This window comes from Sciurus carolinensis, chromosome 17 (assembly GCF_902686445.1).
Source record: "Sciurus carolinensis chromosome 17, mSciCar1.2, whole genome shotgun sequence".
Lineage (NCBI taxonomy): Eukaryota > Metazoa > Chordata > Mammalia > Rodentia > Sciuridae > Sciurus > Sciurus carolinensis.
The window spans coordinates 246,283-271,560 of NC_062229.1; the positions used below are offsets into that span (position 1 = coordinate 246,283).

The following is a 25,278-nucleotide window of genomic DNA, read 5'->3' on the forward strand; positions in this document are numbered from 1 at the left end:
AGCTGGGGAGGGGGTGGCCCGCGGCAATGTGGTCTTGAGGCGGCCGGCGCTAGGAGCGCGTCTCCAAGACCCCCAGCCTGCCCGACCCCGCCAGCGCCCTGAGGCCGCCCGGTGGGCCCACCATGTTCTCCAGGAAGAAACGCGAGCTCATGAAAACCCCTTCCATCTCCAAAAAGAACCGGGCGGGAAGCCCCAGCCCGCAGCCCTCCGGGGTGAGTCCTGGCAGAGCTGGTGGGGACCTAGAGCGACACCCGCGAAAGGCATGGGGGCGCGGCCCCTGCTCATGGTGCAGCGCCGGCAGCACCCTGCGGGCCGGCAGAGGGGCACCCACGGCCAGCTTCAGCCCCCACGGGGCTGGACGGCAGAGGTCACCCAGAACAGACCAGGAACTGGGTATTGGGCTCAGGGCAGGGGGCAGCGGGTGGCCACCTTTCCTCATCCCCTCAAGGGCGAGGTGTGGGGCGGGCTGAGTCCTCAGAGATGATGCCAGAGTGCGGTGGGTCTGGAGCGCTGCGGGACGGGGCTCAGCAATCGGGGGCTTCAGGAACTATTCAAGGAGGGGAGGGCCGGCACCAGGTTGGGTCGCAGTTCACAGCAGACCATCCAAGGGGAGCCATGCACACAGGGGTCTGGGAGGGGTGGGTCCCAGGGCTTGCAGTTACCTCTACGCTTAGGGGTTTGGGGGCATCTGTCTGCAGGCCTGGGGGATCCATGGCACTCAGAGGTGCAGGAACCCTGTGGTTCAGGAAGAGTCAGGGGTGTCTTTTCTGGAAAGCAGACACATCTGCAGGGCCTGCAGGGGCTACTGGGCTGGGGGCTGTCTCTGGCACTCCCAACCCCCACCAGGAAGCGGGTTCCCCTCCCCCAAATGCCTCGGCAGGCCCCGCCCCTGGCTGTGGTTTGGGCAGGGACCGTTGTTTGTGAAAAGCTCCAGGGAAGAGGATGTTGGGTAACAGGTGGGGGGGGCAAGGTCCCAAATCTCAGCCCCCCGACCTCTGCCCTTTGACCCCTGTGAAATGAGGCTAAAGATTCTCCAGCACCCTACTTTATTTTTGGGGATACCGAGGCAGTGTTAAGCCTGAAGCATCCCCTCTGCCCTCTGTCCCACCCACCTAGGAGCTTCCCAAGAAGGACGGGGCGGACATGGCGGTGCCTGGGCAGAGCCTGGAGCCACCAGCTGTGTCCTCAGGTGCCAAGGCCACAGGCACGCTCAAGCGGCCCACCAGCCTGAGCCGCCACGCCAGTGCTGCTGGCTTCCCGCTCTCCGGTGCTGCCTCCTGGACACTGGGCAGGGGCTACCGAAGCCCTCTGACAGCTGCCAGCCCTGCTGAGCTGCCTGCAGAGGGGCCTGGCCCTGACGCGGTGGAGGACATCTCAAACCTACTGGCCGACGTGGCCCGCTTCGCCGAGGGCCTTGAAAAACTCAAGCAGTGTGTCCTGCACGATGGTGAGAGCCAGCAGGGACAGGGAGTCCCGGCGGCAGGCAGAGCCCAGCGTGGGAACTGCCAGGAAAGGAGGCAGGGAGGGACGTGGCGAGGTTCAAACGGATCAGCAGGCAGGGCTGCCTGGAGGAGGCCGTGGCAATGAGGGTTCAGAGGGACGAGCAGGAGTTTGGTGACCAACAGGAGAGAGGAGCACTCCAGTGGAGGGGACGTCCTGTGCGCAGGCTTAGGACATGGAAACAGGACGCCTTCAAAGGCCTGGGGTGCCCAGTGCACCCAGTGTCTGAGTGAGGGCGTGGGCATGGGTCTGAAGGACCCTGGACCTTATCCCAGAGGCCACAGGGAGCTACGGGAGGTGTTCATGAAGAGCAGGGACGTTCCATCTGCGTTTTGTAAGGTTGTGGACTAAAGTGGGCTGTGGTCTGGGTGGAGAGGCTGTGGGGTGCGTGAAGGTAACAGGAGGCCTGCGAGAGCAGTTCCGTTTTCTCCACGCGGCTGCTGACAGCCCTGCTTCCTGCCGAGTTATTTTCATCTGCTTCCTGTTTGTCCCTGGCAGCTCAGGCGGGCACCTCAGCCTGGGGCGGGCACAGCGCCTTGTGCACCATCTTCGGCCTCCGCATGGAACCTCAGTGCCAGGGTCGTGCAAGGGCCCTGACCTGCCCCCCACGTGGCCCATCCCACAGATGGGAAGATCGAGGTTCCAGCCGGCTCTTTCTGGGCGCTAACGGGTTCCGTGGCGAGGCCTGTTGGGAAGGGTGGGAGCGGACGGGTTATCTAGTCCAGGGGCGGAGGCCAGAGCCGGTTTCCTGGGGAAACCCTAATCTTGGTTCCTTTCCGATGCTGGCGCTTCCTTGGAGGTCGGGCCTGGGCCAGGCACAGCCCGGGGCCGTCATGCAGACTCCACTCACTGTGAGCGCCTCGCACCTCAGGGGCTCACCACGCCCAAAGGATGGGGGTTGGCATCCTGGGGCTGCTCCTGCTGGCCAGAGACCCTGGGCTAGCCGCTGCCCTGTCTGGGGCTCAGGTGCCGGGTCTGTGAAACCAGCAACGACGGTCACCAGAGTAGGTTCCGCACCTTGAGACTGCAGTGTGGCCCACAGCACAGCCCAGGAGCCCCTGCCCTGACCAGAGGGGGCCTCAGGCTTCTTCTGAGCCCGGTTTCCCCGCCTTGGTGGACAACCCTTCTTAGAACTGCGCGGTCTCACGTCCTAGACTCCTGCACGGTGCTTCGCTGGGAGCCAAGGACCCTGACAAAGGCCAGCTGGTCACAGGGGCGGGGTTCTCCTGGTCGTAGGGGGCCTCCAGGCAGGCCAGGCTGGTTTGGCCACTGGCCGGTCACCAGAGACCCCCACCAGTCAGGCGCCTGCTCCCCAGTGGGCAGGTACACACTTACACTCCCAGTTCCCTGACCGCCACGTGATGCGCCTCTGCGGACCCGCACCCAGCGCAGGTGGACGCCCGTGGGCGGCCGGGCCAGACCCGAGGTGAGGGGGCAGTGCCGGGTGCAAGGTCCCCCTCATGTGGCACTCCCGACATTGGGCCGGCCAGTGGCGGGGACCCACGGCCGCCAGGCACTTGCCTTGGCTGTGCCAACATGGCACCTCTGCCTGCAGCCGGCTTCCCGGGTGGGGGTGCCGCGGGAACCCTGGTGGCCTAGGTGCGTGCGTGGGCAGGGGCGTGACCTTCCCGCCGGCTTCCCTGCGTTCTGAGGCCCCTTCGCCCCCACTAGAGTAGGCCACTGCGACTTGCTTGGTCAGAGGTCCAGGGACCAAGCAGTCTCCCCGGAAGGACGTCCACCGGGAGTCCGCGGGGTCTTCGTGCTGAGAAGGGCCAGGCAGCTTCAGACTTCACTTGGCTTTTGGGCACCCTCCCGGGGCCAGTCTCTCCGGTTCCCAGTGTCCAGTCCTTCTTGACCGTCCACAAATCCCTGTGGCTTGGTTTCTGAGAGCGTGCTTCCTCCTCACCTTCTGCCAGCTTGCGCCCACCCCTCTTTGTTCCTTTTCCTGGTGGGAGAGGGAGAGGGTGCTGGGGATAGAACCCAACTAGGGAAGCCTGACAAGCTAGGCAAGGGTCCACCACTGACCACATTCCCCAGCTCCCCATTTTTACAAGCCTTCCTACTTGGAACATTTGAGGCCATTTAAGTCACGTCCCACCACACCACAAGAGCTCCCCACACCCTTGGCTCCTGAGTGCCCAGGAAGTAAAGCCAGGCAGGGAGCTTGGCCTCAGTTTCCCCATGAGGATGGCGCCCCCTGCAGTAGCTGCCAGGATGTGCACGGTGGGAGGTGATAGGGTTGCTGGGCCTGAGTCCAGGCAGGCAGGCGGGCAGGAAGGAGCCTGGGGGCTCCTCGAGGAGGAGGGGCCAGGACTTGGACTTGGACACCAGGCGCTTGTTTTCTGGAGTGTCAGAAAGAGTTCTGAGGAGCTGGGGCTGCGGCTCAGTGGTGGAGCACTTGCCTGGCACATGTGGGCACTGGGTTCCATCCTCAGCACAGCACATAAATAAATCAATAAAATAAAGGTCTTGTGTCCACCTACAACTAAAAATATTTTTTTAAAAAAGAGAGTTTTGAGCAGAAGGGAGTGTCCAGGCCAAGGTTGAGCCTTTGCTGACCTGATCAGGAGCCCAGGGAGGGACAGTCGCCTTCCTTGGGTCTTACGGCTGCCCTGGGCCTCAATGTCCCCACCAGGGGACAGGTGCTGTGAGGAAGTGGCAGACTTCCTGGGACTGGGCCCCTCCTTTCCTGCTCACACCCACTCTGACCAGCAGACCTCCTTGAGGCCCGCCGGCCGCTGGCCCACGAGTGCCTGGGCGAGGCCCTACGTGTGATGCGCCAGGTCATCTCCAAGTACCCACTGCTGAACACCGTGGAGACACTCACCGCTGCCGGCACCCTCATCGCCAAGGTCAAAGGTCAGCAGACGACAGGGCAGCAAGAACTTCCTGGAGGATGGGCTGTCTGAAGTGGGTTTTGAAGGATGAGTAAGAGTTTGACAGAAACAACTGCTCCCTGATGCTCGGGCTGCAGGCTCCGGTCAGTCAGCCAGGGGCTGGGCCTGGGGCTCATGGTGGAGCACTTGCCAGGCACATGTGAGGCACTGGGCTCCATCCTCAGCACCACACGTAAGCGAATGAATAAATAAAGGAATCCTGTGCTCTCTGCGTCCCAGCCTTCCATTACGAATGCAACGGTGAGTCGGACAAGAGGGAGTTCGAGAAGGCTCTGGAGACCATGGCTGTGTCCTTCAGTAGCACGTGAGCTCGGGAACTGTGGGGCGGGGAAGGGGCGGGGTGCCCAGGGGCTCTGGGTGCTGACCCTCTGGCCCTGCAGCGTGTCCGAGTTCCTCATGGGCGAAGTGGACAGCAGCACACTCCTGGCAGTGCCCCCTGGGGACCCCAGCCAGGTGAGCTGGGTGGGGCGGCTGGCAGCCAGCTGGGTGCTGCTCTCCCAGGGCGGGCCCCAGGGCGGGCCTCACCTGTGCCTCCCTCTGTGCAGTCCATGGAGAACCTGTATGGACAGGGCAGTGAGGGCCCCCAGCCCAGCGCTGAGGACTGTGAGGAAGGTGAGTGCCCAGAGCCACAGGGGCAGGCGCTGCTGGGTGGGGGGGGAGGGCAGGGTGGCCGGATGGCTGGGTGGTGGCCTTCCAGGCTGAGCAGGGGCCCCGCAGGCTGCCCGCCTCCCGAGGAAGTGGACGTGCTGCTGCAGCGCTGTGAGGGCGGGGTGGATGCGGCGCTGCACTACGCCAAGAGTATGGCCAAGTACATGAAGGACCTCACGGGCTACCTGGAGAAGCGCACGGCTCTGGGTGAGGCCCGGCGAGGTGGGGTCTGGCCCCAGGGTCCCGCGGCCCGCACACCCGCCGGCCTCACACGGCGCCTCACACCCGCAGAGATGGAGTTTTCCAAAGGCCTGCAGAAGATCGTGCACCACTGCAGACAGAGCGTCATGCATGAGGTGGGCCCGCGGGCGGGGCTTCCCTCTGCGCCACAGCAGCTCAGGGGCTGCAGGGCCAGGGAGGACAGGCTCCGGAGCTGGGGCTGCGGCCTGCACCGCCGGCGATCCCCACCCCAGTGACCGCCCCCCCCCACCGCCACAGCCCCATATGCCCCTCCTGTCCATCTACTCGCTGGCCCTGGAGCAGGACCTGGAGTTCGGCCACGGCATGGTGCAGGCAGTGGGCACGCTGCAGACCCAGACCTTCATACAGGTGGGCCGCGCCTTCAGGGTGGGCTGGGTGGCGGCGTCGCCAGGGCTCCCACTGACGGCCCATCTCTCCCCAGCCCCTGACCCTGCGGCGGCTGGAGCACGAGCGGCGCAGGAAGGAGATCAAGGAGTCCTGGCACCGCGCACAGCGGAAGCTGGTAGGGGCAGCGGGCGGGCGGCCTCGCGTTCATGCTGGCGCTGCGCACGTGGGGGCTGCACCCGCCCTCTCCCCCGCATTGTGCATGCGCCCAACACAGCCGGCTCCAGGACCCTCTGGCCATCCCTGTGCCCACTGCAGTGGTTCAGAAATGGGGAGAAAAGGTGTGTCCCCAGGCTGCAGGGAGCTGTCCCAGGAGGGACGGAGGCTGGGGCCCAGTGACTCGGGTCTGGTGCAGCTCCGGATCCTGGTCTTCTCCACGCTTCCCTTTTGGGTTGCTCCAGCAGCACCTGGACTGTTGTTTGCCTTTTTAGCTGAGTTAGCAGGTGTGGGGTGAGCAGCCCCTTCCTGGCTGCCTCCCGCACATACCAGCCAACGCTGGCAGCTCAGGGGCTCCTGGGGGACCAGTTTGGCACCTGTCTTCTCTGACTCCTGTTGGGAGGCTCACACCACGTGGTCCATGAGATGCAGCCTTGTCTCCTCAGCTGCTCAGCACTCAGCTGCGGCTTCTATTGCTCAGTCTGTGGATGGGCAGTTGCTGTAGCAAACATCACAGTGAAGACAAGCCTGTCGTCCCGCCTCCAGAGCTCCTGAGGATGTTTTTCAGATCAGGGCCCCAGATGAATGCTGTGTTGAGGGAGGCACCTGTGGTAGCTTCACTGCTACATCGTGCCCACGCTTTTCAGCTCTTGTGGACCCTCAGGTTAGGTCCTTTTCTTGGTCTGGATCAGACAGAGGCGTATTTCTTACTGGTTTGACAGAGCTCTTTACATATGGAAGAACTCAGACCCCAACACTGTGAGTTAGAGACTCCTCTTACCTGACTTTATCATTTGACCTTTTTTTTTTTTTTTTTTTTTGTGGTGCTGGGGATCGAACCCAGGGCGTTGTGCTTGCAAGGCAAGCACTCTACCAACTGAGCTATCTCCCCAGTCCTGACCTTTTTTTTTATTTATCTCTTTTTGGTGCTGGAGATAGAACCCAGGAGTACTCCACCACTGAACTACATCCCCAGCCCATTTATTTATTTATTTTTAAAGTATTTATACAATTTATTTAAGATTAACTGGAGCTGGGTGCGGTGGCCACACCTGTAATCCCAGCAGCTCAGGAGACTGAGGCAGAAGGGCTGAGTTCAAAGCCAGCCTCAGCAAAAGTGAGGGGCTAAGCAACTCAGTGAGACCTTCACTATAAATTGGGAATGTAGCTTAGTGGTTGAGTGCCCCTGAGTTCCAATTCCTAGTACCCCACCTCCCAAAGAACCAACTTTTTGTTTTGTCAATTTTTTGAATTGTTTCTTTTGTTTCAATTTCACTGATTTCAGCTCTGATTTTAATTATTGCCTGTCTTCTACCACTTTTGCTATTATTACATTCTTCTTTTTCTAGGGCTTTCAGCTGTAATGTTAGGTCATTTAGTTGTTGACTTTTTATTCTTTTCTTGAATGCACTCCATGCAATGAATGTTCCTCTTAGCTCTGCTTTCACATTGTCACAGAGATTTTGATATGGTGTATCATCGTTCTCATTGACCTCTAAGAATTTTTTTATCTCCTCCCTGATGTTTTCTGTTATCCATGCTCCATTCAATAGCATATTATTTAGTCTCCAGGTGTTAGAGTAATTTCTGTTTTTTATTTTGTCATCAATTTCTAATTTCATCCCATTGTGATCTGATAGAACACAAGGCAGTATCTCTATTTTTTTGCATTTCCTAAGGGCTGCTTTGTGTCATAACATACGGTCTATTTTCAAGAAGGTTCCATGTGCTGCTGAGAAGAAAGTGAATCCGCTCATTGATGGATGGAATATTCTATATATGTCTATTAAGTGTAGGTTATTGATTGTGTTATTGAGTTCTATGGTTTCTTTGGTTGGTTTTTGTTTGGAAGATCTATCTAGTGGTGACAACAGTGTGTTAAAGTCACCCAGAATTATTGTGTTGTGGTCTGTTTGATTCCTGGAATTGAGAAGGATTTGTTTGATGTACAGGGATGCACCATTGTTTGGGGCATAAACATTTACTATCGTTATGTCTTCCTGACTTATGGTTCCCTTAAGTGGTATGAAATGTCCTTCTTTATCCCTTCTGACTAACTTTGACTTGAAGTCCACTTTATCTGATATAAGGATGGAAACCCCTGCTTTTTTACTGAACCCATGTGCATGGGAGGTTTTTTCCCATCCTTTCACCTTTAGTCTGTGGATGTCCTTTTCTATGAGATGAGTCTCTTGAAGGCAGCATATTGTTGGGTCTTTCTTTTTAATCCATTCTGCCAGTCTATGTCTTTTGATTGTTGAGTTTAGGCCATTAAAGTTCAGGGTTATTATTGAGATATGATTTGTATTCCCAGTCATTTGGGCTTGTTTTTGGTTTTTAACTTGACTTGGTTTCTCCTTTGAGTGGTTTTATCTTTAGGGTAGTTCCTCCCTTTGCTGACCTACATTTCATTTCCTCCTCATAGAATATTTTATTGAGAATATTCTGTAGCACAGGCTTTCTATTTATAAATTCTTTTAACTTTTGTTTATCATGGAAGGATTTTATTTTATTTTCAAACCTGAAGGTTAGTTTTGCGGGATATAGAATTCTTGGTTGGCAACAATGTTCTTTCAGAACTTGAAATATGTTGTTCCAGGCCCTTCTAGCTTTTAGGGTCTGGGCTGAGAAATCTGCTGATATCTGTATTGGTTTCCCCCTATATGTAATCTGATGCTTTTTTCTCGCAGCCTTCAAAATCCAATTTTTATTTTGTATGTTAGGCATTTTTATTATAATGTGCCTTGGTGTGGATCTGTTGTGATTTGTGCATTTGGTGTTCTGTAAGCCTCTTGTATTTGATTTTTTATCTCATTCTTCAGGTTTGGGAAATTTTCTGATATTATTTCATTGAATAGGTTGTTCATTCCTTTGGTTTGTATCTCTGTGCCTTCCTCAATCCCAATAATTCTTAAATTTGGTCTTTTCATGGTGTCCCATAGTTCTTGGAGGTTTTATTCATGACTTCTTACCATCTTCTCTGTTTGGGCAACTTTATTTTCAAGATTAAATATTTTGTCTTCATTGTCTGAGGTTCTGTCTTGAAAAGGTCTAGTCTGTTGGTGATGCTTTCCATTGAGTTTTTTTATTTGATTTATTGTTTCCTTCATTTCAAGGATTTCCTTTTTTTTTTTTTTTTTTTTTTTAGAATCTCTATCTCTTTGTTGAAATGATCTTTTGCTTCCTGCAGTTGGTCTTTCAACTGCTTATTTGGAGTGATCATTCATAGCCTGCATGTGCTCTCTTAACTCATGCTTTGGTTCATGAATCATCTTAATCATGTATAATCTGAAGTCCTTTTCTGACATTCCTTCTACCATGCTGTCACTGGCTTCTATTAGCATAGACTCTAGGTTTGTTTGGATCACTTTCTTCCCTTGTTTTTTCATGTTGTTCATATATCTTCCCCTCTAGCAATGGAAATCTGTGGTATTCCAGTTTCCCCCCTATAGGCTTATAGCGACCCTATAGGTTTCCAAAACCTCTTTAAGGGAGAGACCAATATTAGCAGCACCCAGTTCAGACAATATGCAACCCTAAACCAAATAGCCCCTATGAGGACATTAACAATATTGTCATACTAAACAGAATGATTTCAATTACTATGTACAGTATAACAAACAGATTTGCAATAAGGTCTGCAGTTTCTAATGCAGGACAAAGAGGATGCAGAGGGGTGTAGGATGTAACTGTTAATGGGATAAGAAAAGAATATATAGAAGTTCTAGATCATAGAAAGAGTGAGAGTGTAATCAGAAGAAGTTGGTTGTTAGCATGAAAAAGGGAGAAAGAGACTGCGGGAACAGGTAAACAAAAGGAAAAGAGAGTGAGAAAAGTAAAGAAAATAAAAACTTAAAATTTTTCAATAAGGAGAAAAAAAATCTACACTATAACAGTCCTATAGTATTCAGACCTCCCAGTCTTCAGTAGCCTGATGCATGAGAGGTACCTGACAATGAGCTTCCAGTCCCCAGCAGAAGTCTCAGGATGGGATTTGCCCCACCTAAAGATGGGAGCTGCGGCTTCCAGGATTACCCAAGATGGCCACTCTGGCTTCCAAAAGTGTTGGCAAATAGGGAGCTGCAGCTCAGGGTGTGGACGTGGTCAGCTGGAGGTCCTGGAGGCGGGGTGCGGTTGATCAGGCAGGGTCTTGGAGGTGGGGTGTGGTCAGGGATCCTGGAGGAGGGGTGCAATCAGTCGATCTGGGGGTCCTGCTGTCAGGGTACAGTCAGTCTCGGGGTCCTGGTGGCAGGGAGCAGTCAGACGATGTCAGAGCCCCAGAGGCAGGGAGTGATCCGTCGGGCTGAGAGACCCTGGAGATGGGGCTCAGTCGGTCTGGCCAGGGGCCTACGGGGCCTGATTGTTATCTCAAAACGGCCCAGAGCAGGTTTCAGAGGCTCCATTCCTCAAGGCGCAAGGTGAGGCTGAACATCATGGTGAAAGAGTGCGGCGGAGGGAAGCTGCTCACGTCATGGTGATCAGGAAACAGAGAGAAAGCCCCACCCCCCCCCAAAGAAAAAGACTAGCAAGAACGAAAGAGTGCCTAAAATTCAAACTCATGAGTCACGTAAATTCAAAACCACCAATTAGGAAGATGCATCAGTTTTCCAAAGCTTTAAAACAAAGCATATTTTCTTCTCCTACCTGATACCTGTTGCTTTATTTTCCAACATAGAGCCGTTTCTTCTCTCACGAGCTGACCTTTCTGTGGGTACTTTCTCCAGCTTTTAATTGTTGATTCTTCAGACAGGGTCTTGCTGGGCTTCTGAGGGTCTCGCTGGGTTGCTGAAGCTGGCTCTGAACTGGCATCCTCCTGCCCAGCGTCCTGAGTCACTGAGGCTGTGAGTGGCTGTCACACTGGCTTGACATTGTCTCTTCTTTTAACCCTTTGTCGGTTGCTGTGGAATCCAGACCTCACGGACCGGGGCGCATTAACCACTGAGCCACGCCCTCAGGCCCTCATTATTCCTTTACTGGACCTATTGTGCCTGTTGTGCAGGAAGAACCCCTGGTGGTTGTTGACTGCAGTAGTCTGTGTGTGTGTTTCCTGGGACCGGGGAGTACTGTGCCACTGAGTCTCGTCCCTAGCCCTGTTTTCATTTTATTTTGAGATAGGGTCTCACTAAGTTGCCCAGGCTGGCCTGGAACTCATGATCCTCCTGCCTCAGCCTCCCTAGCAGCTGGGGTGACAGATGTGCATCCACAGTTCTGGCTTTTTACAGGCGTTTGTGTCACCCGTCAAAGGGGTTTCCCCACATGGGGGTTATTTTGATATTCTCTTAGTACTTGCAGGCTTGCACTGGCTCTTCTTCCTTGTGTGTGTGTGTGAGTGTGTGTGAGTGTGTGTGAGTGTGTGTGCTGGGGATGGAGCAGGAGCTCTACCCGTGAGCTGCACCTAGCCCCTGGTTCTTTTTTGGATGTTTGGCCGCTGATAGTTTGGGCTGGGCTGCTTCCAAGCGGCCTCCTGGCTGCCCAAGGGTGTCTGGTTTCCTGCCAGGCTGCTGCTCCAGGGACGGGGTCCTGCCTGAGCTTCTGCTCAGTGCCTACCATGCCCTGGTGTCCCTTCCTTGAGGGATCTGGTTGCAGGTGTTGCCTCAGATTCTGCCGTGTTGGGCGGGGGCCAGTGTGTGCCAGATGGGACGTGGGTTCCCCAGAGATGGGGTGGGGAAGAGGGTGGGCAGCAGCCAGTGCTGGAGGAGAGGTGGGATCTGGCCCATCTGGCCCTCCCACCACAGCAGGAGGCGGAGGCCAACCTACGCAAGGCCAAGCAGGGCTACGTGCAGCGCTGTGAGGACCACGACAAGGCCCGCTTCCTGGTGGCCAAGGCGGAGGAGGAGCAGGCCAGCGCGGGGCCTGGGGCGGGCAGTGCAGCCTCCAAGGCCCTGGACAAGCGGCGGCGGCTGGAGGAGGAAGCCAAGAACAAGGTGAGGGCAGGCGGGCAGCACAGGGTCTGGTAGGAGAAGACCCCGGCAGCTCCCACACTCGCTGGAAGTTCCCACCTCCAGGCCTCTGGGGGCTGAGCACCCACCCTCTCCGGCCTGGCTCCTCCCTCGGGCCCGAGTGACCGGGCCGCCGAGGGCTGAGGCTGGGCTGATCCTCCACCTGTCTGCTCCCCACCCCAGGCGGAGGAAGCCATGGCCACCTATCGCACCTGCGTGGCGGACGCCAAGACTCAGAAGCAGGAGCTGGAAGACACCAAGGTGACCGCTCTGCGGCAGATCCAGGAGGTCATCCGGCAGAGCGACCAGACCATCAAGTCGGTGCGTGCGTGCGTGCGTGCGTGCGTGGGCTCCGGCGCCGTCCTGGGCTGCAGCCGGGCCCTGACCTGCCGCGTGTGCCGCCCGCAGGCCACCATCTCCTACTACCAGATGATGCACATGCAGACCGCCCCGCTGCCCGTGCACTTCCAGATGCTGTGCGAGAGCAGCAAGCTCTACGACCCCGGCCAGCAGTACGCCTCCCACGTGCGCCAGCTGCAGCGCGGCGAGGAGCCCGACGTGCGCTACGACTTCGAGCCCCACGTCTCCTCCAGCTCCTGGTACGGTGCACCGGGCCGGGGCCAGGCTTCCCTCCTGGAGCGGGCGGGCCTGCTGTGCGGCCCCCTTCCGACCCTTCCTCCTCACACTTCCCCACAGGTCTCCGATCATGCGTGCCCGGAAGGGCAGCTTCAATGTGGGGGATGCAGTGGGGGCAGAGGCCACCAGCAGCCCCCCAGAAGAAGGTGGTTCCAGTGAGGGGGCACCTGCCAAGGAACCCAGGGGTGAGTGCCTGCAAGAGCCAGGGTCTCTGGCTCCTGAGGCTCCTGAGACCGGCACTGGAACACCGTCCTTCCTCCACAGGGGCACGGGGACACCAGGCACACAAGTCCTGGCCCATCTCCATCTCTGATGCCGACAGGAGTTTGGACTCCAGCCCTGGCTCAGGTGAGGCCTGGGGACTGCCCGGCGCGCTGGGGCGGGGAGCTGCCCATCCATCCTGGCTCAGGAAACCCGACAGCCCTCTGTCCCACCTAGAGGACTTCAAGAAGTTTGAACGGATGTCATCCAGTGGCACCATGTCACCCAGTGAGGAGTTGGTGGGCCAGGAGGCTGGCACAGAGGCGTCTGCCTTTGAGCAGGGTGAGGAGCTGGCCTGGGCAGGGGAGGGTGGAAGAGAGCGCTTGGACACCGTCTGTGGTTGGCCCCACCAGCCTCTGTGACGCTGGCTCCCTCTCTCGCCCCCAGCTGACCTCAATGGCATGGCTCCCGAGCTGCCCGTGGCTGTGCCCAGTGGGCCTTTTCGCAACGTGGGGCTGTCCAAGGCAGCCCGGACCCACCGACTGCGGAAGCTCCGCACACCTGCCAAGTGCAGGGAGTGCAACAGCTATGTGTACTTCCAAGGAGCCGAGTGTGAGGAGGTGTGCGAGCCACAGCAGGGTTGGGCGGGTGTTTGGGAGGAAATGCAGAGGGGTCGGACAGGCCCGACGTGGACAGGGTGTCCCAGGTCGTGAGAGCCAGTGTTGAAGCCCTGGGCTGTGGCAGTAAATCAAGGGGTTGGAAGGAAGTAGAAGGTGGGCACAGAAACCACTTTCCCACCAAGTGTGGTGCACACCTGAGACCCCAGCATCTCAGGAGGCTGAGGCAGGAGGATGGTAAGTTCAAGGCCAGCCTCAGCAGCGTAGCCAGACCCTGTCTCAAAATTAAAAATAAACAGGGCTGGGGTGTGGTTCAGTGGTAGAGCACCCCTGGGTTCAATCCCTAGTACTACAAAAATAAAAAGGAAGGAAGGAAGAAACCCAAACTCGAACCCCAGGCAGCACCAGCTTCTACCCAGGAGGGGTGTCAGCCTGTCAGGAGCAGGTCTGGCTCGTGCCCCAGAGGGTGTCATGGGGGTCGTGAGGGTCCAGGGAGAAGGGTGCAGGTGGAGTCTGGCCTGCCCTGGGTGGGTGTGCAGCAGGGCTGAGGCTCACTACTTGCTGACCCCCAGTGCTGCCTCGCCTGCCACAAGAAGTGCCTGGAGACCCTGGCCATCCAGTGCGGCCACAAGAAGCTGCAGGGCCGCCTGCAGCTCTTTGGCCAGGACTTCGGCCAGGCAGCCCGCCACACCCCGGATGGAGTGCCTTTCATCGTCAAGAAGTGCGTCTGCGAGATCGAAAGGCGCGCGCTGCGCACCAAGGTGTGTCTCTGGTGTCTGGTGGGGTTCCGGGGTCCTGGGAGGGCAGGCAGAGACTGACCGCGGCCCTGCAGGGCATCTACCGGGTCAATGGGGTGAAGACGCGCGTGGAGAAGCTGTGCCAGGCCTTCGAGACCGGCAAGGAACTGGTGGAGCTGTCACAGGCCTTACCCCACGACATCAGCAACGTCCTCAAGCTCTACCTGCGCCAGGTGAGGTGAAGTGGAGGTGGGCAAAGACAGATGCAGAGGTGTAGCACTGGGCGGGGCAAGACCCCACAGGTGCTACGGTGGGTGGGGCCCTAGTGGGGTGGGCGTGGTCAGAGCGTGGAGGGGCGTGGCCGCGGGTGCGCTCTGGCGTGGGGCTGGGGGCGGAGTCAGTTGCTGCAGTGGGTGGGGCCTTGGCGTGATTGGGCGTGGCTCTGGCAGCAGCGTGCCCCGAGGAGACCAGCCCCCTGACTCTGGTCCTGACGCATCTTCTTGCAGCTGCCTGAGCCTCTCATCACCTTCCGCCTATACCACGAGCTTGTGGGGCTGGCCAAAGACAGCCTGAAGGCGGAGGCAGAGGCCAAGGCGGCGTCCCGGGGCCGGCAGGATGGGTGTGAGAGCGAGGTGGCAGCTACGGTTATGGTGGGCCGCCTGCGGGAGCTCCTGCGGGACCTGCCGCCGGAGAACCGGGCCACGCTGCAGTACCTGCTGAGACACCTGCGCAGGTAGGACGCAGGGCTGGGGCCCAGGGGGCGGGGGGCTCCAGAAGCACTCACACACCCTGCCCACTCCCTGCCCTAGGATAGTGGAGGTGGAACAGGACAACAAGATGACTCCAGGAAACCTGGGCATTGTGTTTGGGCCAACACTGCTGCGACCCAGACCCACAGAGGCCACCATCTCCCTCTCCTCGCTGGTGGACTATCCCCACCAGGCCCGTGTCATCGAGACCCTCATTGTCCACTATAGCCTGGTCTTCGAGGAGGAGACCGAGGAGCAGGCACCAGGGTGCCAGGTGAGGCCTGGGTGGGAGCCCCAGCCTGGCACAGGAGGGTGTGAGGGGCGAGCAGGAGGAAGACAGCGCTGGGAAGCCCTTGCTGGGGACTCAGCAGCCAGGGTCTTTTGAACAGAGCCAGCACAAGGTGTGTCTGAGCCTTGGGGCAGAGCGCAGGGGCGAAGGCACGGCTGGCCTCCACATCCTGCGTGTGGGCAGCTGGGGCCGCTGCCTCCAGCTGCCTGGTGTTGGTTTCTAGGCGCTTGTTCCCTTTGCTGACAGCATCTGACTCCTTTCTTCTCTTCGCTCCTCCTTGTATTTCTTCACCTGTCTCCCGGTATCTCTTGTGTTCCTGAGTTTTCTCCTGCCCCCACCAGCCTCAGTGACCCCCGAGAGCCAGGGACCCCGAGGTTCACAGCCTGCACTGCAGCCTCAGGACTGGGGCCAGGGCTCTGTGGCTCCGATGCCAGCATGTCTGGCAGAGCCGTCCACCCTTAGTGGACTGGGGGACAGGAGTGCAGTGGCTGTTTCAGAAGGACCAGGTCTGTCTGCACAAGCTGTGGGAGCCACCGGGAGCCACAGCCTCAGTAGCAGCAGTCCATAGTTTCTGGGTCTGGGGCCCCTGGAGCTGCAGCCCTCCTGACTCCCTCCCACCCCCAGGATGGACCTCCCAGTCAGCGGGCTGAGGTGGTGGTCCCCATGCCCTACCTTGAAGCTGGAGAGGAGTCTGCCTGTGCCCTGCGGGAGGAGGCCGAGGACGGCAGCCGAGGTGAGTGGAGCTGCGGGGAGGCCAGGACCCGGTGGCAGGGGGGCCGCGGTTGAGCGTGGTGTGCACAGGAGCAGGTCGGCGTATCGGTCTCTGAGACTGCAGGTTCTGCAGGTGTCCTCTGCCACAGACACCACCTCCATCCAGCATGCAGCCACTGTCCCTTAAAGTGTTCTAAACAAGCCAACAGTGCCCTTCCAAGGTGGCCGACTGCACCAAGGAATGGCCACAGCGATCCATGCCCACAGGCCCACAGGCCTTGCCTCTTTGAGGAACCAGCATCAGGCCAGGCTAAGTGCTTCCCCTGAGGGAGTGTAGTGTCCAGGAGAGAAAGCAGGCGAGGGTGGGGGCCCCGGGACTGACTCAGGCTGGGGATGTCCCAGTGTCCACTAGGCCAGGCCCCTCTACTCCACTGCCTCTCTCCCTTTCTGTCTGGCTCTCCCAGAATCCCGAGTTGCATCCAACGATTCTGACTCAGAGCTGGAGGAGGCCTCGGACCCCTTGTCGTCATCGGACGCTAGCGCCCTGCACCGCCTCAGCTTCCTGGACAAGGAGGGCGAAGCCAGCCTGGAGGAGAGTCCCCGAAGCCGCAGCGGCAGTGAGGGCCAGCTGGGGGAGGAGGACGAGGAGGACCAGGTGCAGCGGCTCTCAGCCTACAACACCAACCAGTCCAACAACGTGGCACCAGCCCAGCTGCCCACTACGAGACTCCGCGGCTGGAGGGAGGCAGCAGGCACCTGGGAGTCATGGCCAGAGTTTGTCTGAGTGGGGCAGTGGGCAGGAACCGATGCCAGCGTCTCTCCCCCTGGCCTTTGCCTCTCGGGGCCACCTGGGTCTCGGGGCTCAGCCAGTCACGCAGGTCGGGTCATGGGTGAGAGTGGCTGAACCGCCGGCTGGCACAGCGGCAGCCTCCATAACCAGGCAGGTCCCAGCTCAGCTGGACTGGAGATCTTTGCTCAGGTGACGCCGCCTGGTCTTTGGTTGGACCTGACTCTGTAGATGGAGCAGCCCTGCCTCTGAGTCCTCGAGACGTAGCCCTGTACCCAGTTCTGCTCGTGGGCACTGTGGAACTGGAGTAGAGGCCAGCACTGACGCGAGACCCAGGCTGGGGTCAGGAGGTCAGGCTCTGGCTTTGATTTGATCACTTTTCCAGAAAGCGGCAGACACCTAGATCTAGGCACAGTGTAGTCTCTCGCAGTCACCATGCAGTTCTTCAAAATGTACACCTGTTTTGCTTAAAATAAACTTTTACCTGGTATATTTACTGTGCCCCTGGGGAAGGCGGGGGGGGGGGGGGGGGCACAGGCCCATGGTTGTGGATCCTTGGCTTCCTTGCTGAGGAGGGTCATGGGGAGGAAGTCCCCTCTGCCGGCCCTGGTGGTATGGTAAGCCAGGAGGTCCTGGAGGCAGCCCACAGCTTAGGGATGGCCTGCAGAGATGCCCACGTGGAGGACATTTCTTGGCCAGCCCCACACGGCTGCCAGGGGCCAGGCCGTGGCCATGCTGCAGACTGGCACCTGCAGCTTACGCTTGTGGTCTTTGGGGACTGAACCCAGAGCTCATGCACACTAAGCCTGCTCTCTGTCAGAGCCAGTGGGGCAGTGGCCACTGTCTACCCTGTTCTTGATCCTGCCCCTCACCTCACCTAAGGCCAAAATCCTGGGCAGGAGGTAAGCTTTGACTCCAGGCCGGAAGTTGGGCAGAATTCACATCCCACAGCGGCTAGTGGGGAAGCCGCCTTCCCTTCCCATCCAGCACCAGCTGCCAGGACCCACAGTGCTCACCCAGCTGCCTCGGCACAGGAGACACCTTGGCAGGCGGCAGGCCTGGGGTCCAGGCTGCAAGTCATGATGAGGGAGGGTGACAGGGACCAACTCACCCACAAGGCCAGAAGCATTTCCTGTAGCCCTTACGGAGTCTGCTGAGCTGGTAAAGGACCCCAGGGCCTCATGTAGCCTGAAGCATCTACCAAGCTGCCCTGCCCTCCTGTCTTGCTGGCATCGAGGCACGTCCAGCAATGATTGGCACTGTCTGGGCTGCTGTAAGTGCAGAGATGTCCTGCCATCCACCCCTGGAGTGTTCCACCTTCCCAGACTCAGCACCTGCACCCGCCTGCTGCTTCCAGCCTCTGGACCTGGCAGCTCCAGGGACCTCCTATGGTGACAGCTCATTTTGGCCAAGATGATTTTGAAAAAAACAGGGTGTCCACCTTGGGGGGAGGGGGCTTGTTCTACCTGTTAGACATACTACAAGGCTAAAAGCCTCAACCGATTCCTGGAAGAGAGGACACCTCAAATCAGACCTGCATGTCTTGAGTTTTCACACGAATGGCACTTCAGGGTGCCTCTAACAGACAGGTCCTGACCCCCTTCCCGTCTGGAATGAGTTCCAGGAAGCCCCTCTTATAAACAATGGCACCATCCATGGGTCTTTAGGGGTCATGAAAAAAAGGTTTTGCAAATCTTATATCTGGTAAGGAACTAAAACTGACAAAAACTCAAAGCCCCAAGACACCACTGCACACCACCTGACAGCTGCAGTCCAGAGGTACATCTTGGGAAGCAGGGCCTGGTGCAGGCTGGGGTGAGACAGCTGCTGTCAGGTCTGCGGGGCCAGCGACCAGCTCAGCCACTGCTGGTGTACCCCAGAACCATGAGCCTCTCACTAAACACCTGCACACAGGCCTTGGCAGCTCTCTTCACTGCAGCCAAGTGCTGCAGCAGCCCAAGGTCAGTGTCTCCAGGCAAAGGGACACACCGTCTAGTCCATCCATGGGAGCATCCCTCAGCCACCAGCAGAAGCGAGGTGACACAGCTGCAGCATGGGTGGACCCGAGGACCTTATGCTCAGAAACATGCACAAGACCACAGCGTGTGACCAGTGAAAGGAGAGTCCAGAGTTGGGATGTGGACCTGTGCATGCAGGGCTGGGAGGGAACGTGTTCCTTTTTGGAGTGACAGCCGTTTCAAAACTAGACACAGGTGATGATGGCACACCACAGTGTACTGAATCCACTGCCTGCGGCCTGGGGCACCTCAGCAGCATGGCCTGTGCTTCACATGCTTCAGGCCCTGGGTCTGATCCCTAGCACTGAGGAACACAGTGACCAGGACCAAGCAGGAAGATCTCCAAATGCCTGCTTTTCACCTGTGTAGGCAGAGTCCTCCTGAAGTCAGAGGGAAAGCAGAGAATGACCCACATTTCGAGGTGAGAGAAACAGTGCAGCAAGGTGCAGGCACTGCAGGCAGGCTCACACTGCTCACGAGCCAAGGCCAGGCGCAGACTGGGCACAGGGGATGGGGCAGGTGACTTCTGCCCCCAGAGCAAGGCTGCCCATGCAAACCTTGTGATTCACCTTGGTTTTTCAAAAGAGCAAATTTACTTACTCAAAATATTCTTTATTTTTAAACCACACAGAATTCTCTGACAACCAAAACCTCCCAAGGAGCTAGCTATAGCCTTGCACTGGCAGTCAGCGATGGAGTCAGGGAGATGTCCAGGTGGGGGCTCAGTCCTCAGGTCCAGGGTGGCCCAGGCCGGGGTGAGGGCTGCACAACAGGGCAGAGCCTGGGAGATGCAGACCGGAGCCCCTCCTGCAGGGGAGCCAGTGCCAGGATGCACAAGGACCTGGGTCACGCCCCTCCCAAGCCACAGGCCAGCCAGGCCAGGCCAGAGGTGACCTTGCCCCAGGTCACCAAAGTAGAAGGTAAACCAAAGTAGAGGCTGCTGCCCTCAAAAGTGGAGGATGAAGGTGGATTCCTGCAGGCAGGCAGGCAGGCAGGCTGTCCATCTGACAGTGGTCACGTTCACCTGTGCCATCTCTGGAGTCTGGGCAGGAAGGAGCAGGGCATCACTGAACCAGGCACCTAGAACAGAGAGGGAGCACAGGGCAGCACAGGGGCCTCAGTGGGGCCTGACCCTCGAGCACATGGACAGGAAGCCATGGGAAGCCGAGCGAGGCCTCTGCCTGCCCCAGCGCTGCCTTCCCAGCTCCAGGGTGCACTCAGGGGTGGGTCTGAAGTACCCTCCTGGTGGGATCTCTAACCCCTTCTGGAAAGCTCTGTCTCTCACCCGCCCTGTGGGTGAACAGTTCCTACAGTGGAACAGGTGAGAAGGAAAGGGATATATCATCCCTGAATTCTGGGCTTATGGGGCAGCAGGAGCAGCAGTGCACAGGCCCAGGTGGGGTCTGGCATCTCCTGGGGAGCACCAGGCGGCCCAGGAGGGGCTGCACTGGGGGCATAGACAGGGCGTGTCCCAGGACAGAGCCACAGTCTTCCTGGAGGCCTCCATGGGCAGAACACCCTGCCTCTGACCCCCTCCCACCCGTCTCACCTGCTGCATGGCTACTGCACCAGCCGGTAGGTGATGTACCTGCCCGCTGTCTCGCTGGGCCGGATGATCTTCACCACCTGCAGAAACAGGGCAGGAGCTGGGGACCAACAGTGCCTCACCATGGCCGCACAGGGTGGCACTGGGTGGAGGGCAGGGCAGTGGGCAATGCCTGCCAAAAAGCCTGGGAGCCACTCTTCCTGGGCCCGTTGCCATGGCTTTAAAGGGGGTATGGGAAACTGGGGACCAGGCTCAGTGGTGAGCGCTTGCCTGGCATCTGTGAGGCCCTGGGTTCAATCCTCAGCACCACGTATAAATAAATAAATAAATAAATAAAAGCTCCATCAACACTAAAAAATTATCTGGGAAAAAAAAAAAAGGTGGGGGTGGGGGTGGTTCCGAGGTCCTTCCAGGCTACAGGGTCTAGGACTGTGGGAGGGACAAGCCGTGTCCTTGGCAGGCAGGTTCAGAGCAGCAACAGAGGCCGTCCTGCTCTTTTGGGGCCTCTCACCTGCCCTCGCTTTATCCCAAAGTAGCGCGCCACGGGGTCTCCTGCCTGGATCCTGGGCAGCTGGTTCTCCCGGAGTTTGCTGGGAAGCAGGTCAAGGAAAAGGCCAGGCAGGGCCATCTGGGGCTAGGGTGGGACTCCAGGAGCCAGGAGGGGCTCGGGGGGGCCTACAAGGATACTATCGGGCCAGCAGTTCAGTCACCTCCTCCTTGGTCATGACCACATGCTCCGGGACCAGCTGCAAAGAGAGGAGCCCACCAGTCACCACCAGAGCTGCCAGACTGCAGGGTCCAGGCAAGCACCATCCCCTCGGGCGCTCATGGGGTGCTGGTCAAGGTCCCAGACAAACCCACCACCCTGACCACACAGGGAGAGGTGCAGAACCCACACTGAAGCTGTGGGTCATCTGGGAAATGGCCACTGTGTTATAGTTCTCTCTGCCATGCGGGCAGCATGGGGTCCAGGGGACCCCAGGGATGACACAGACCCCTGCTCCCAACCCTGATCCTGCAGGCCCAGATGAGCAGGTGCCGGATGTGGAGGCTGCTGTGGACAGGCCTCACTGAGGGATGCCCACTCTGCCTCTCCCCATGCCCGCCACCAGGCCCCCTTCGGCCCCCAACTCCCACGGACCCACCTCGTGCTCTGTGATGTTGATGAGCAGCTCCTGCTGCAAGAACTGCTCCAGGATGTACTTGGGGGCCATGTCCACCAGAGACTGCGAGAGACGGGGCTGTCAGCAGAGCTGCAGACACGCGGCCCCCGCCCTGGCCCTACACCTCAGCCTGCAGGTCTACCCATGCCTGCACGCTGCCCTCAGGTGGCATCCTGAGCCCTGACAGCTGCCACGGGGCTTGCCCCTTCCACCCCATCCAGCGGCCTCACGGTGCCTTCAGAGCTGGTGTGGTAACTCCTCCCCAGCAAAGAGGTGCCACGCCATGTGACTGAGAACCCCATGGCCCAGGCTGGACAGAGGCAGGGTGCTGGTCACCTGATCCCCACGAACCCACTCATCTCAGTGCCACCCAAACAACAGGTGATGATGGACAGGCCACAGGGCCCAAGCCCCTCCTAGGTGATGCCCACCCCCGTCCAGGCAGGACACAGAACCTGGTTCCCAAAGCCATATGAGGACTCGGGGCTGACACCCCAGACACAGGAATGGAAGGCGCAGTACACACTGCTCTGGTCCCGTCCAGGAAGCAGAGGTGAGGACAGTTAGGGGGCCCAGATGAGGCCTGCCACTGGCAGGGGTGAGAGGTGGCAGGAAGGGACAGTGAGGTGCTGCGCAGGCCAAACAGGTCGGGACCTATCATAAACGCAGCCACTTCCTCCATGGGACCTGACGGACCCAGCCCCTGGGTGGGACAAGGGTGGGACCCCTACCTGCTTGGCGGAGGGTGTCATGCCCTGCTGCACGACAATGAGGGCCCGGGTGATGTTCTCCTCCTGCATGCGCTGGCAGTAGACCTTGATGGTCTTGATCCCCACCTTGGGCTCCTCTGGAAACAGAGGTACCAGGGCACACTGCGGGGGCCTGCCCTCAGCAGCCCAGGGCACCCAGTCTCGCCTGCTTTAGTCCAGTGGCTGCTGCTCTAGGGGCCTCCAGGTCCCCACTTGCAAGGCAAGATCTGAGTAGCAGGATCCAGGGCTGCTGCCTCAACACCACCAGGGAGCCAAGTCCCACCTGGACCTGACCGGTCCTTTCCTGCAGCTTGAGGCCAGGTGTCCCAAACAGTTATAAGGTTTGGAGACTCGCGACTCATTGATTCATTCAGTCTGGGAGCCCCAGAGACAGAAGGTGGGGGTGTTCGTGTAGTGAGATGAGGCTGGCCAACCTGCTGGGGGACAGCCCTCCAACGGGGCACAGGCCCTGCCACCCGAGAGGGAGGAGGCCCTGCAGCCTAGGGGTCAGCCTCGGGACACTGCAGGACTGTCCAGGCTTTGCCCAGCCGCAGCCTCTGCTGTCGCTTGACCCACTGATGACAGCAGTAGGGCTAGACTGCACCCCCTTCATATGCTGAAGCCCCAGTCCAGAACCTCAAAGCTTATCTGTACTTAGAGACCAAGTTTTTAAGGTGGTTAGGACACAAGGAAGTCATCAGGGAGGGTACTGATTCACACGTAGGAAGAGATCAAGACCCGCATGGGAGGGCCCTGTGAGGCGCCCTGCCAGGCAGAGGCACACCCGCATCCAGCTACTCGGGAGACTGAGGCCAGAGGATCACACGCTCCAGGGAAGCCTGGGTAACTCAGTGAGATCCTGCCTCAAAATTAAAAACAACAAAACCTGAGAATGCACTACTGGGTCCAGTACCATCAAAAACAAAAACAAAGCATGTCGAAGGGTCCTAGGGGAACTGGTGGAAAGGAGGGCAGGGCAAGAGCCCTGCAGCACGAGTGGGGTTCAGAGAGAAGCGGCACGTGGCTCCGGGGCCAGGCCTGCACTCACTCCCCAGGTGGGGGGAGAGGGGAAAACATGCAGATCTGAGGTCATGGGGGCTGGGGGCCTCGCGGGGTTGAGAACACAGTTCAGGAAGAGATGGGGACCAGGCAAGGAAACGGGGTGTGAGCCAGTGCCTGAGTTGGTGTCTAGGTGACTACACCAGAACCATGCCCCCTTGGGGACACCGTTGCCATGGACCAGCAAAAGCCCTCACCTGGGAAAAAGACAAACATCTGGTCAGTGGGGTCATCGTTGTGGGCCACCAGCACCGTGAGGTCGGTGCGCCGAGGCCGCCCTTCACTCGGCTTGTCCCCAAACTGGGCTTTGAACTCTTCCAATGTCTGGTCCAGCTCATCCTGGGTCACCAGGTAGCCACGGTCATGGCACAGCTGCTAGGAGAAAGAGCCAGGTGATGACCCTGCGGAAGGACCTCAGCAAGCGAGAGCTCACGACCTGAGTGGACAAACCCCCGCAGCCGAAGGTGGCAGCGGCTCGGGAGGACGCAGCCTCGAGTCACCCAGGAGAGACTAGCAATGGCAGACCGGTTGGCACACGGCTCATGAGGCCAGAGCAGTCCCGGAGGCTCCCAGAGACCTCCAGCCAGACGCCGCGGCAGGAACCCGACTGCAACAGACCCAAGCAGCTGCAGCGAGTCCTGACCCGCTGCAAAACCTCGGGGGACAGGGAGGAGGCAGCCGCGGCTTCACGCTGTCGGCTGGCAGGGGCGCGGGCTGCGGGACTCCCCGGAGCGGCTGGGACAAGGTCCGACAGGCTCCTGGTTTTCAGTCTGCACGCCGAGCGAGCTCTCCCCGCGGAGCCGCGACCCCGGCGAGAAGCCCCGATTTCTGAGGCCAGAGCGAGATGTCTTCCCGCGGTCTCCAAACGGGGCCCGTCCGGGCCAACCCAGCAACGCCCTGCCTCCGGGCCTGGCCTCGGCTCCGCCGCTGCCCCGGAGCAGGGAGGAATGCCGGGCCGGAGGGCGGCTCGGGGACGGCGCCTGCCGAGCGCGCGGCCCGCGTTCGCGCCAGGACCGCAAGACCGGCAGGCGCGCCGCTCCGCGTGCCCGCGCCCTCCGCTCCTCTGGGCACACCCGGGCGGGTCTCCGAGGGACGGGGCGCCCTCGCGCTACTCGCCTGCATGATGGTCTTGCGGATCTTCCAGAGCCGGTAGGTCTCCTCCTCGTCGTCCATGGCTCCGCCGCGCGCTCCTACCTCGCACGCGCTCCACAGGACCCGCGCGCACGGCGCCTGCGCTGAGCACCGGGCAGGCCCCCTTCAGACCCCCCGTGCGGGGCTGTCCTCGGCGAATGCCTGAACGCAGCAACGTGCGCGCCCGGCGGCGCGCAGGGCAGCCCGAGTCCTCCGAGAGTGGCTCTTGGCAGCTCGAGATCCCGCCTCGGCAGTTCTCGCGTGGCTTTGGCCGCAAGGCCTCTCGGGAGTGCGAGTTTCCGCTCAACTTCTGCCCCGGGCGAAGGCTTAGTGTGCCGGGAGCCGGCGGAAGCCGAGGCCCGAGCAGGGTCCAGGGTCAGCTCGGACGCTAGCAGGCGCTCGCTAAGGATCTGCGCACCGAACTGCACGGGGTTTCCTCGCTCGGCCGCGGGTGATGTCCGCACCCCGTTTCTCTTTTTGTGCGATGTTAATAATAGGGTGCCCGTGTTTTAGGTGGTGAACCGAGCAGCCCGGGAAGAGCCGGTGTCACTCAAGGGCTTATGAAATACTCTCGCCTCGGCCCGTCCTGGAGCAAGCCCAGCCCGGGGAGCCCTCGACCCCAGTTCTTCATGCTCCGAAGGCATGTTTCCCTGTGGCGCTGCATGTCAATCACTGAGGGGTTTTGCAAAAGGGTTTATTCAGAGGGCACCCAAACATGAGGCGGGAGTCTCAAGCCCCAAAGGTGCCTCCCCAGGGGTAGGGGTGTGAACAGAATGAAGACGCAGGGTGGTCTGGGGTGTCCAGACGGACTGGAGGAAGGAAAGGTGAAGTAAAGGGTGGTCTCCGCTCTGACCACGGTTCACGGCTGGGACGGGGATGTAGCTCCCTGGTAGAGCACCTTCCTAGCCTGTGAGCTCCAGGCCCCGAGTTCCGTCCCCAGCACCACAACAACAAAACGAAAATAGACACAAGCCATCGCTTTTCATAGGCTGCCTGTTCAGACGGTGGTGGGACCAGCGCGCTCCAGGGGTGGAGTTCGGGCCTTCTGATGTCAGAAGGTAAAGGTCACGTATCTGCACAGACCCACAGGAAGGTTCAAT

The 25,278-nt window shown here is 59.0% G+C and overlaps 2 protein-coding genes across 3 annotated transcripts; one reads left to right on the plus strand and one right to left on the minus strand.

Annotated features, from left to right (window-relative positions):
• The first annotated feature begins 3 nt into the window (after positions 1–3).
• Arhgap45 (Rho GTPase activating protein 45) lies at positions 4–17,002 on the plus strand. 2 transcript variants are annotated; one of them, XM_047532229.1, is made up of 23 exons: positions 4–212; positions 1,117–1,447; positions 4,213–4,359; positions 4,617–4,701; positions 4,778–4,850; positions 4,943–5,009; positions 5,115–5,252; positions 5,337–5,401; positions 5,544–5,654; positions 5,728–5,808; positions 11,582–11,770; positions 11,969–12,106; positions 12,194–12,384; positions 12,482–12,606; positions 12,686–12,769; positions 12,860–12,964; positions 13,070–13,242; positions 13,812–14,000; positions 14,072–14,209; positions 14,483–14,709; positions 14,786–14,999; positions 15,639–15,747; positions 16,190–17,002. In XM_047532229.1, exons 1-23 carry the CDS (start codon positions 123–125, stop codon positions 16,507–16,509), a joined length of 3,390 nt encoding a protein of 1,129 aa, XP_047388185.1. In that variant the 5' UTR covers positions 4–122; the 3' UTR covers positions 16,510–17,002. The 2 variants fall into 2 exon arrangements, with proteins under 2 accessions (XP_047388185.1, XP_047388186.1); XM_047532230.1 differs by having other exon boundaries at positions 4,216–4,359.
• Positions 17,003–19,127: 2,125 nt separating this feature from the next.
• Polr2e (RNA polymerase II, I and III subunit E) lies at positions 19,128–24,296 on the minus strand. Its single transcript, XM_047531427.1, has 8 exons — positions 24,164–24,296; positions 23,245–23,419; positions 21,971–22,086; positions 21,222–21,302; positions 20,764–20,822; positions 20,588–20,666; positions 20,080–20,156; positions 19,128–19,610 (listed from the first exon to the last, which is right to left on the minus strand). Exons 1-7 carry the CDS (start codon positions 24,218–24,220, stop codon positions 20,091–20,093), a joined length of 633 nt encoding a protein of 210 aa, XP_047387383.1. The 5' UTR covers positions 24,221–24,296; the 3' UTR covers positions 19,128–19,610; positions 20,080–20,090.
• Positions 24,297–25,278: the final 982 nt, after the last annotated feature.